Source organism: Elephas maximus, chromosome 9 (genome assembly GCF_024166365.1).
Source record: "Elephas maximus indicus isolate mEleMax1 chromosome 9, mEleMax1 primary haplotype, whole genome shotgun sequence".
Taxonomy (NCBI): domain Eukaryota; kingdom Metazoa; phylum Chordata; class Mammalia; order Proboscidea; family Elephantidae; genus Elephas; species Elephas maximus.
The window spans coordinates 2415509-2427255 of NC_064827.1; the positions used below are offsets into that span (position 1 = coordinate 2415509).

Consider the following 11747-nt stretch of genomic DNA (forward strand, 5'->3'; position numbering starts at 1 on the left):
CCATCTCCAGAGCCATGACCTCAGGTCTCCCGCGCCTTCCTGCTCTGCCACACTGGCCCTTTGAAGTGTGACCACCAAAACCACAGGCCTCAGAGCTCTGGGGGGCTGTGGCAGGCACAGTGTCATGGACAAGGCCACTGCAACGTTGCCTTCACCGCATGTTGAGAGGGAGTTCAGACCCCAGGCCCTGCAGCCAGACCACAGGCATGTGGACCCCAGCCGCGGGTACCCCACCTCTCTGTGCCTAGTGTCTTGATCTGAGAAAGGGGGGCAGCCCCAGGGGCAGAGCTGGCAGGGTGAGGGCTCAGTGCGCTGGCCACCACCATGACCAAGTTTCGGGGCTCCGGAGGCCTAAAAGAACCCATTGCCATTGAGTAGATTCCAGCTCATAGCCACCCCACAGGACAGAGCAGAACTGCCCCACAGGGTTTCCAAGGAGCAGCTGGTGGATTCAAACTGCCAACCTTCCAATTAGGAGTCAAGCTCATAACCACTTCACCACCAGGGCTCCCCCAGAGATCTAAACAGTGTGTTATACCCTGTGGGTCCTGGGAGGTGAAACCGTGGGAGTCACCACCTGACCCCGTGACCCCACTCCTGGGTCCCAGGAGACCTGAAAACAGGGACAAAGACAGACACGTGGGCACCAGGGTCCAGCAGCTCTGCTCACTATGTCCAAGAGGTGGAGACAACCCGAGTGTCCATCAGCAGGTGGGTGGAGAAACACAATGTGGGCCATCCATTAATGGGCTGTAACTCAGCCGTGAAGAGAAATGACATCCTGGTTCCTGCCACACGTGGGTGAACCTTGAAGACACCATGCCGAGTGAAAGGAGCCAGATGCAAAAGGACACATGTCATGTGACCCGACTTATAGGAAATACCCAGACAATCAAATCCATAGATCCAAAAGTTATTCGTGGTGACCAGGGGCTGGAAGGAGGGATGGGAGTTTTGCCCAAGGGGCACTGAGTTTCTATTTCGGGTGGTGGAAAGTTCTGGAAACGGAGAGTGATGAAAGTTGCACAACATTGTGAGTGTGCTCAACGCCTCTGAATTGTACACTTAAAAACAGTTACAATTGTGAGGATGGTATAGGACTGGGCAATGTTTCATTTTGTTGTACACAGGGTCGCCATGAGTCGGAACAGACTCGATGGCACCTAACAACAACAACAAACATTTCACCAGAAACAATTAATCAGTTAATTAAAACACACACTGCACACCCCACGGCCGTATGATGCCAGCCTCCTCTGCCCCTTGCACCAGGGTCCCCGCGGAGGGCCATGCCTAGGGCCCATCTTCATTCCACAGGCACCGTGGCCATGGGGACCAGTCACCACCTTCGGTCAGGACCTCACACGTGCCCATCTTGGCTGGAGCCCCCACAACCAGACTCCCCTTCACACCCTGCCTGCCTCGGTCTCCCCTGGAGGTGTGGACAGCACTGCCATCTGTAAGTCATGGGGCCACGATGGGGCCAGTGTGGATGCCTCCAAAGAACCGAGGAGCCTCAGGCTGCAGAATCTGTTTACTGGGTGGAAGGGAGGGGCCCAAGGAGAAGTTCTAGGGGGGATGGACGGAGGAGGGGAAGAAGGGACTGTCCAAGGCTTGGCAGCCCCAGGGGTGAGTTTCACATCCTGGGGGACTCTTTCTTCTCCAGGGTGATGAAGGCTGCTGCCCAGACTCTCCCTGTGCAGACAGAAGGCCTTGGTTACCGCCATCACTCCACAAACGCTTCTCAGGCACCCTGACCTGCTCGTTCTGCTGCCCCTCACAATTCAAGCCTCACCCACAAGGCCAGCTCTGCCCCCAAAATGTTGGCAAACGCACGAGTGGATCAGCACGGGGGGGGGGGCTGTGAAGGGGTGAGAGGGGGCTGGGTGGTGGCGGAAGGAGGGCAAGAGAAGAGAATGGGGAGGAGAAGCAGGCGGCGGAGTGGGGGTGCAGGGGAACGGGGACAGAGACCCAGGCAGGGAGGGGACCCTCAAGGAGGGGGCCAAGGGAGAGTTGTGCTGCCTACCTGGGTAGGGCCCAAGTGCAGCCTGAAGGGTCAGGGTGCCTCCTTGTCCCCTGAGGAGCAGGCATCTGTGGAAGGAAGGGGGCTGTGACATGCTGAGCTGGCTGGTACTGCCCGCCTGCCTGCTGGGGTGCCAGGGGGCCAAGAGCCATGGAACAGTGGGGCCAAGACACCCTCCCGCACCTCAATCCCAAACTCTCTCTCGGGGGGGCAGCCCGTGGGCAACCTGCAGTCGGGACAGGCGGGCTGAGCAGGTACCTGACTTGGGCAGCGTGACTGCCATGTCCTCAGGGAGCCCCACGGTAAGGTAGAAGTCCTGGAAGGCTTTCATGGCCTCGGGGCTCACATCCTGGGTCCGGCCTGGGGCAGAGCAGGCCACTGTGAACCAGGAGCCCACAGGGCGAGGGGTCCACGGGGGTTGACTTAGCGAAGGGCCGCCACCAGGGCTAGGCAGGCTGTGCACTGCACGAAGCCTTTCCTAACCCCACAAAGGCATGCAGGAGGCTGGGGGCCTGGCAGGCACCCAAAGGGCATATTCCCCTGGGCGCCCCTTAAGCCTCCTTCAGGCAGCTCCCACGCCAGTCTGTCCACCAGGAGGAGCCCCTGGCCCTCTCAGCAGAGCCCTCCCTGCTTAGAATTCAGGGTCCCAGGCCCTGGGGCCCAGGCAAAGGAGAGTGGGCCTCACCCCTCACCTCTCACCTCTCGCCTTCCCCTAAGCCCTTCACCTTCCTCCCCCACCCCTCACCTTTCCCCCACCCCTCACCTTCCTCCCCAACCCCCTGAAGGCCAGGGAAGGGTAGGAGCTGGGGGGTTGCTGGCACTCAGGGCCTCTGCAACCATACACCCCCAGTCCAAAGCGCTGTGGGGTTCCACCACCCCCATGCCACCTGCACTAGTCTTTACCAAAGACCAGGGTCCATGGAGAGGACACCAGAGGGGCTGGGCTGGGGAGTGGTGGGAGGAACCAAGGCAGATGAGATACAGGTGGGGTGCTGGAGGCAAAGGGGCAGAGAAAAAGGGGGAAAGGAAAGGAAACGGTAGGGAGGAGAGGGGCTAAAGTTGTTAAACCCATTGCCAGACAGAGTAGAACTGCCCCATAGAGCTTCCAAGGAGCACCTGGTAGATTCGAACTGCCAACCTTTTGGTTAGCAGCCATAGCACTTAACCACTACACGACCAGGGTTTCCAAAGTTGTTAAAAAAAAAAAAAATAGCACTTAACCACTACACAACCAGGGTTTCCAAAGTTGTTTAAAAAAAAAAAATAGCACTTAACCACTACACGATCAGGGTTTCCAAAGTTGTTAAAAAAAAAAAAAAAAAGCACTTAACCACTACACGACCAGGGTTTCCAAAGTTGTTAGGTGCTGTCAAGTGGGTTCCGATTCATAGCAACCCTATAGGACAGAGTATAAGTGCCCACAGGGTTTCCAAGGCTGTAATATTTACCAGGAGGGAGCCCTGGTGGCACAGTGGTTAAAGAGCTTGGCTGCTAACTGGAAGGTCAGTGGTTTGAACCCACAGTAAAGATGTACAGCCTTGATAACAAGAGCAGTTCTGCTCTGTCCTGTAGGGTCGCTATGAGTCACAGGCGACTCAGTGGCAATGGGAGCAGCTGGTGGGTTTGAGCTGTCAAACTTTTGATTTGCAGGCAAACCCTTAACCACTGTGCCACTAGGTCTCCTTCGGCCCTTAATTCAGTTACCACTGAGTCAATTCCGACACAGGCGACCCTGTAGGACAGAGCAGAACTGCCCCATAGGGTTTCCAAGGCAGTAAATCTTTACACAAGGAGACTGCCACATCTTTCTCCGGGAGCGGCTGGTGGGTTCCAACCTTTCTGTTAGCAACCGAGCTCTCTAACCATTGCAACGCCAGTGCTCCTTGAGCCCTAAATAGGGGGCCTTAGACAGGGGTGGAAAAAGAAAAAGCAAACACACCCTGGTGGTACAGTGGTTAAGGGCTATGGGCTGCTAACCAAAAGGTCAGTAGTTCAAATCCACCAGGCACTCCTTGGAAACCCTATGGGACAGTTCTGGTCTGTCCTGTAGGGTCACTATGAGTCAGAATAGACTACATGGCAATAGGTTTGGGTTTTTTTGTTTTTTATAAACGACGTGAGCACGGTGGAGAAGGGGCGGGGCGTAGAGGGAGCACCAATGGTGGGCGGGCCTAGAGGGGCACCATGGTGGGGCGGGGCGCTGCTGGGGGCGGGGGCGCTCTGGGGGCGCACGCACTGTAGAGTTGCACCATGGTGCTGAACGCCCCCTCCAGCTCCTTGTAGATGTAGACCACGGCGAAGGAGCTGTAGTCCGTGTCCGAGATGCGCACGTCCAGGTAGCCCAAGGCTGCGGGGGAGGCGGCTGGCTGTGGAGCCCTGGGCAGGACCCAGCCGGGGACGGGGTCCCGGACAGCGACCCGTCCCCCCATGGGCCCTGGGAGGGTAAGCTGGGGGAAGGGCATGGGGGAGGGGTACAGAGGGCGGGACCGAGTGGCTGCAGGAAGGAGGTGGCCGACGCCAGGATCTTCCAGGATGGAAGGGTAACCCCAAGGCTGTCCTGGGAAGCAGCCCTGCAGGGCGTGGGGTAGACCTACCCGGGACCCTGAAGTGCCCGGCGGAGCCCACTCTCAGGTACTCTGCGTCCACCTGGTTACAGCCGTCGGCCCTGGAGTCCACAGCCGGCCCTCACTCTCCGGCCCCTCACCCTCAGCCTCCGGCCCGTGGCCCCTCCCCTGCCCAGGCCTGGCCTCACCGAGGGAACGCCATGTGGACGTGGAGGTCGCCCTCCTCCGTGGCCTCGATGGCCCTGGTGGACATCAGCAAGTGGTCCTTCTTGCCCAGGAAGACCTTGCAGTCGGACACCATGGCCACCACATACCAGAGGCCTGAGAACTGGGCAGGCTCAGTGACAGGCGCGCCCTGCCAGAGCAGGCTGGCCCTCTCCCTGCCAAGGGGGCCCTAGGCGGGATGAACTCCGGGACCCAGAGTAACCAGGACTGTCTGGTGTCACACAGCGAGGGGTCTCCGGAGCATCCACCTCCTGGGTCTGAGCTCAGGGTGGACAGACCCCCCCCACACACTGGCTTTGTGTGGTCCCATCCTGGCTGAGAGTCAGTTTCCCAGTTATGCAGTGGGCCCACTAACGACTCCACACGCACATCCAGGGTTGTTTGAGGATTAAATGGGGCAGGGATCTGAAGTGTTTGCCCAGCACCCGGCACAGGGCAAAAAGCAGCTGTCACTACTACCACCACCGTGGTTGCTATTTCCACAGGGCTCAGCTCACCACGCACCCCACGCTGCTGCACAGCAGGGGCCCCCCGGTACCTTTCTGGCATCAAAGTCCGGCTGTACCAGGACCTCGGCCCCAGCTTCAGACAGCCAGAGCAGCGCCACCACAGGACCCAGCAGGACGACGGCGGACTTCATTCCGGTACCTGCCCTCAGCCCCGGCCGGGCAGCTGGCTTTATAGCCCAGCCCACCCGCCAGCTCACCTGAGGAACGGGTTGTGTGAGGGGCTGGAAGCCCCAGCCACTCTTTGTCCACTGCGGGACACAATCGCTCCTTGTTCTCCATTGGCCCCTGGGTCGCTGCTGGCAGGACTCCAGCCGGCTGGGCACACACCTGACACTCTGGCTGGGGGTTTGGCCCTGCAGGGACACCAGGCACGTCACTGGCCATGGAGGTCTGGCAGAGCTAGCCGTGAGCAATGGCAGAGGCCTCCATGGCCTGCGGGGACTAGAACCCTGAATACCTCCATCCGCCCTTAGGGCCTGGCTGGGGCTAGGACGCAGCCAGGCTCTGGCTTTGGCCAGCAGGCCCCCTGGGGTCACTGAGCAGCTGTGTCCCTGCTCCCGCTCATCCCCTGACTGGAGGCTCTGGCCACCATTGACCAGGGGCAGGTCAGAGGCCTGGGCGTCCCTGAGGCCCCATCACCCCACCTGGCCACCAGCTGGGTTCCCAGCAGGCACGACCAGGGCAGAGAGGGCTGAGCCAGGCACTTAGGGGATTATAGCCCAGCCACCCCTTATCGCCGGTTGCGTAAGTGTGCTGGCGAGCTGACGCCAGGGAGGCACTGTGGCTGGGGGAGCGGGAGGGTGGGGAGCAGCTGCTCATCTTGGCACCCACAGAGTCCAGGGACGCTGAGAGAAGAGAGCCTTGTAGGGCTCACCTCAGGGGTGAGCTCAGGGGCAGGCTCACCCCCCAGGGGGCCAGCACCACGACCAGCCCTTCAGCCAGTCCTCCATTGTGGACGGAGTCCAGGGTTGTAGTCCCCAGCCCCCGGACAGGAGGGGGAGGAGGCGAGGTGTCTGCTTGCTGCCTCCCTCTGCCCACCCCTCCCGTCCCCACCAAGTGCCCGGAGTCACTGGCTAGAGAACAGGAAGCACCTCTCCAGGTGAATATTTGCCAAACACACATCTGACAGTGGACTTGCACCCAGACTCTGTAAAGAATTCTCAAGACTTAGTAATAAGAAAGAAACTCCCCAGTAAAAAAATCAGGCAAGAGGTTTTAAAAGACACTTTACCAAAGAAGAGATACAGCTGCAAAATAAACACATGGAAAGATGCCCAGCATCGTTAGTCACCAGGGGAATGCACGTTAAAGTCCTGATGAGATACAACTACCCGCAAAAGCCAGTTGCCATCGAGTCCATTTCATTCCAGCGACCCCATGTGACAGAGTAGAACTGCCCCATACAGCTTCCAAGGCGACAATCTCTAAGGAAGCAGGTGGCCAGGTCTTCTTCCCACAGAAGCACTGAATGGGTTCAAATCACCAACCTTTTGGTTAGCAGCCAAGCACTTAGCCACTGTGCCACCAGGGCTCCTGATACAGCTCCACGCCTGTAGAAAGGCTAAATTTAAAAAAAAAAAAAATAAATGCTGACAACACCAAGTGCTGGCAAGGATGTGGAGCAACTGGAGCTCACAGGCACTCCTGGGGGGTGGGGGTGCAAAGTGGTACAACACTTTGGAAAACAGTTTGGCAGGTTCTCATAAAATTCATCACTCAATGGCCATACGATTCAACAGTCCCCCTCCTAGGTATTTAGCTAAGAGAAATGACAGCTTCTGTTTACCCAACACTCTGTGTGTGAACGTTTGCACTGACTTTATTCATAATCACTAAAGCTGGAAGAGCCCAAACGCCCTGCAGAGGTGGAGGGTGAACAAGCTGTGGTCCGTCCCTGCGGTAGACTCTGCTCAGCAGTAAGAGGGCACAGATCAGCACTGATGCACACAACAGCACAGCGGATCTCAAAGGCACTACGCGGAGTGACAAGCCAGGTTCAGAAGGCTCCGTGCTGTGTGGTTCCGTCTCTACTACATTCTGGAATGAGCACAACTCCAGGGACAGAAGACAGCGAGTGGCGGCCAGGGGCTGGGGCTGAGGGGACTTTTGGAGGGGCAGAATTGTTCCATGTCTTGATTGTGGTGGTGGTTACGTGACTGAGTGCTTCTGTCTAAACGTGTAGAACTATACACCAAAAAGAGTGAATTTTAATATATGTAAATTATACCTCAATATTTAAAAAAGCTTAAAATATATAGAGATTGAGAGAGAGAGAAAATAGACGATTGATAATAGGTAGGTTCATAGATAAGTAGGTTTGACAGGTAGACAGACAGACAGGTAGGTAGACAGAAAAAGTAAGTCTTCCCCCAGAAAGCCGTCTCTTGGATTTAGGGGCTGGGCACCCTGAGTGAGCACCAGATTCCCAGGCTCTGAGGCAGAAGGACTCAGGCCAGCTCCTGGAACCAGGGGCCAAGTCCAGATGATGCTGCCCCACCCAGGGCTCCAGGAGAGGACAAGGGCCAGTGGGCCCCTGGGTCCGAGCAGCTCTGTCCTTGCTCCATATCATCCCCAGCCTGGGGGCTCTGGCCACCACTGACCAGTGGCAGGTAGGACTGGGCGTCCCTGTCTCAGAGCCCCACCACCCCGCCTGGCCACCAGCTGGGCTCCCAGCAGCCACATCCAGGACACTGGGGGGCCGAGCCAGGGACTTAGAGGATTATGGCCTGGCCACCCCTTATCGCCAGTTGCGTAAGTGTGCTGGTGAGCTGGCGCCAGGGAGGCACTGTGGCTGGGGGAGCAGGAGGGTGAGGAGCAGGACAGAAGCCACCACCTCCAACGACAAGACTGCTGGGCAGAGAGTGGTGCTCCAGGAGAAAAGACATGGGTCAGCAAGGACAAAAGGACAGACTATTGCAGCCCGCAGGGGCAGAGGCCCCGATCCAACCTTCAGCAAGCACTGGCTGAGCCATGAGCCAGGCGCCTGGGGGTGCAGGGTGGCCCCCACAGAGCCAAACTCCTCACTTCCGGGCTTCCCTGGCCTTGGCTGGGGGAAGCTCCACCAGGAGCCTACAATGTGGCCCGTAGTCTCGCTGGTCTCCCTGCTCCCTGTGGGTCCCCCAAGAAGAGACTCCATGCAGTGCCCTGAGGGAACCCGAAAAGATTTCTAACTGCTAGCATGTTCCCAAATCCTCATTACGCCTAGTGAAAGCCCAGCACCAACCCCACCCCTGCCAGTGGTCCCAGGCCCTGTGTAGGGACCCGGCCGGCCCTCCCACTTCCTGCTGGCAGCCTCCGAGCATCCGCCCTCTGGTCGCTTCGTCCCCCAGCACCTAAATGCCACCGACTCCAAGAAGCCTTCCCCAAACTATGTACACACAACCCCCAAGCCCCACCCCTCCATCCCCCTGTTTCCTTGCTAGCATTGAACGTGATCCGTAAAAGTTCCTGGATGCAAACAGTTTGCGTTCGACAACTACCCTAAAGGTTGGTGGTTCAGACCCACTCAGAGGCACCTTGGGAGACAAGCCTGTCAATCTGCTTCCTAAAGGTCACAGGCTCGGGAACCTCATGGAGCCGTTGTGCTCTGTCACATGGGGTCACCACGAGTCAGAATCGACTCTGCAGCAGCAGGTTTGGTGTTCTTGGTTTGGGGTTTGTTCGGGGCCCACTCCCCACACAGACAGTCTAGCTCCACAAGAGCAGAGGCTGTGCATAGCCTGTTCACGTCTGCTTCCTCAGCCTAACACGGGCCTGGCACGGGCTGAACCTCTGAGTGTATGCATGCTTGAGTGTGTGTGTACGTGCGTGAGTGAAGCCACGCTGGCCTGCAGGCTGCCGAAGCCCGTTCCCTACAGCGCGCCCCGTCTGTTCCTGGGTGCAGGAGGCGTCCAGGCAGGGCTGCGCTTCCCCCCAGTGCCCAACCCAGGGAGCGCCGCCAGGACCGCGCAGGTGGGGTGTGGGTAGTGCTCGCATCACACCAGCAGCCTCGGCTCCCCACAGGACAGGGCAGGCAGGATGCACCCGGCAAGGTGTGAGCCCGTGAGGGGTGAGTGTGAGTGTACCCACTGTGGTACCCAGGCTGGATGTGTGGGAGGCTCAAGGGCAGGGCTCGGGTCTCACATGTGGCCCCTGGTGGGACAAGGGCCCAAACCCAGAGCTCACAGAGATTTTGGACAGCTACTGCTCCACCACCCAAGGGGCATCAGGACAGGCTCCCGTCAACCGAGCGGCGGTCGCAAACTGCAACTGGTTTTAAGCAGCTCTGAGGCAGATCTCCGTTTCAACCTCCCACCGGTTCAGAGAAGACTCAGGTGTGGCACCCTGAGAGGGAGAGACGTCTTCTCAGGGTACATTAAGTATCTTGTCTTGGTTCCAGCTGCCACCTAAAGGTTTCCAGGTGATCCTCAGGTGGCCCCTCAGGGCCTCCAGGGGCCTCAGCAGTGGGTGACTGTCCCTCTCTGCATCTCCACTCTATTCCAGGCCTCCAGGGACTCTCCAAGAGGTCACTTGGACTGGCCGTGTCCCCACCCAACAGTCCCTGCTCTCTCTCTGGGGCTCTCCTCTGTGCTCCAAACCCGTCCCCCCCAACTTCACCCTCCACCTGGGAGTGGCCTCATTGCCTCTCTGGGCTCAGCTCTGGCCCTGTGGTTCCCTACACCAGCCCACATCTGTGTGAGCAGCTTCCTCACAAACTCTCCCACATTATCCCAATCCCAGTCCCTTCCATTCCTACTGAGCCCTGACTGAGTGACTGGTCACAGGAATCGCTGGGTCTCTGGTGGAAAAGCAGCTCGAAAACTTTGTATTCTAGTGACAATCCGAAATGCCATGGCATTTCGATTTTTTAATTTTTTAATGACGTAAAAGATGGTTCTAATTTCACATGACAAAGCACACATGGAATAAAACCCAAAAATTTCTGCAAGTGAAAACAGACAAGTCACAAGACATTAACACTTGTAAAAAATGATGACTAGCAAGAGCTTGGTGTTACATAAACAGAACATGGAAGAATCTAGAGAAAATGGGGATAGTCATGGATCACCTGGGAATCCAGCACATGATAACGGAAACCCTAGAGGCAGAGAGAAAAGGTTGATTATTCACAAAAGAAGCCATCACTGTTAGGAACCATGTAGAAAAATGTACGTAGCTGGATCCCTGCCTCACTCCTTGTTGTTGCTGTTGTTAGGTGCCATTGAGTCCATTCTGACTCAGAGAGACCCTACGTGCAACGGAACAAAACACTGCCCGGTCCTGCACCATCCTCACAATTGTTATTATGCTTCAGCCCATTGTTGCAGCCACTATGACAATCCATCTCATTCATGGTCTTCCTCTTTTTTGCTAACCCTCTACCAAGTATGATGTCCTTCTGCAGGGAATGATCCTTCCTGATAACATGTCCAAAGTATGTGAGACAAAGTCTCGCCATCCTCAGTTCCAGGGAGCACTCTGGCTGTACTTTTTCCAAGACAGATTTGTTCATTCTTCTGGCAGTCCATGGTATTCAACATTCAACATTCTTCGCCAACATCATAATTCAAAGGCATCAATTCTTCTTCGGTCTTCCTTACTCATTGTCCAGCATTCACATGCTGTCATGGATTGAATTGTGTCCCCCCAAAATATCTGTCAACTTAGCTAGGTCATGATTCCCTTGTATGGTTTTATGATTGTCTACCTTTTTTTTTTTTTTTTTTTACCATTTTTATCTTCTGATGTGATTTCCCTGTATGTTTTAAATCCTATCACCATGATGTGGATTAGCGGCAGTTATGTCGATTAGGTCTACAAGATTAGGTAGTGTCTTAAGCCAATCGCTTTTGAGATATAAAAGAGAGAAGCAAACAGAGAGACATGGGGGCCTCATATCACCAAGAAAGCAGCACCGGGAACAGAGAGCATTCTTTGGACCTGAGGTTCCTGCGCTGAGATGCTCCCAGGCCAAGGGAAGACTGATAACAAGGACCTTCCTCCAGAGCCGACAGAGAAAGTCTTCCCCTGGAGCTGACGCCCTGAATTAGGACTTATAGCCTACTAGGCAGTGAGAGAATAAATTTCTCTTTGTAAAAGCCATCCACTTGGGGTATTTCTGTCACAGCAGCACTAGATGACTAAAGGACATGCATGTGAGGTGACTGAAAACACCATGGCTTGGGTCAGGCGCACCTTAGTCTTCATGGTGATCTATTTGCTTTTCAACACTTTAAAGAGGTCCTTTGCAGCAGATTTACCCAGTGCAATGCATCATTTGGTTTCTTGACTGCAGCTTCCATGGGCGTTGATTGTGGATCCAAGTAAATGAAATCCTTGACAACTTCAGTCTTTTCTCCACTTGTCCTGATCTTGCTCATTGGTTCAGTTGTGAGGATTTGTCTTTTCTTCGTGTTGAGGCGTAGTGCACACCCAAGGCTGTGGTCT

General features: G+C 56.1%; 1 protein-coding gene across 3 annotated transcripts; it reads right to left on the reverse strand.

Moving 5' to 3' along the window:
* Positions 1–1525: 1525 nt before the first annotated feature.
* LCN15 (lipocalin 15) lies at positions 1526–6009 on the reverse strand. 3 transcript variants are annotated; one of them, XM_049895950.1, is made up of 8 exons: positions 5966–6009; positions 5519–5674; positions 4776–4908; positions 4618–4688; positions 4260–4370; positions 2282–2383; positions 2027–2091; positions 1526–1695 (listed from the first exon to the last, which is right to left on the reverse strand). In XM_049895950.1, the coding sequence occupies exons 2-7, from the start codon at positions 5598–5600 to the stop codon at positions 2057–2059; spliced, it is 534 nt and encodes a 177-aa protein (XP_049751907.1). In that variant the 5' UTR covers positions 5601–5674; positions 5966–6009; the 3' UTR covers positions 1526–1695; positions 2027–2056. The 3 variants fall into 3 exon arrangements, with proteins under 3 accessions (XP_049751907.1, XP_049751904.1, XP_049751905.1); XM_049895947.1 differs by having other exon boundaries at positions 4776–4915; positions 5351–5674; positions 5779–5987; XM_049895948.1 differs by having other exon boundaries at positions 5519–5987.
* Between the last annotated feature and the right edge of the window lie 5738 nt (positions 6010–11747).

What these genes read in the sequence shown, in the direction of transcription:
- LCN15 (XM_049895947.1), bottom strand. An exon ending in GTCCACATGGCGTTCCCTCG is followed by an intron (nt 4,689 to 4,775) that starts GTGAGGCCAGGC and finishes TGTGGACTCCAG; the next exon opens with GGCCGACGGCTGTAACCAGG. An exon ending in CACCATGGTGCAACTCTACA is followed by an intron (nt 2,384 to 4,259) that starts GTGCGTGCGCCC and finishes GCTCTGCCCCAG; the next exon opens with GCCGGACCCAGGATGTGAGC.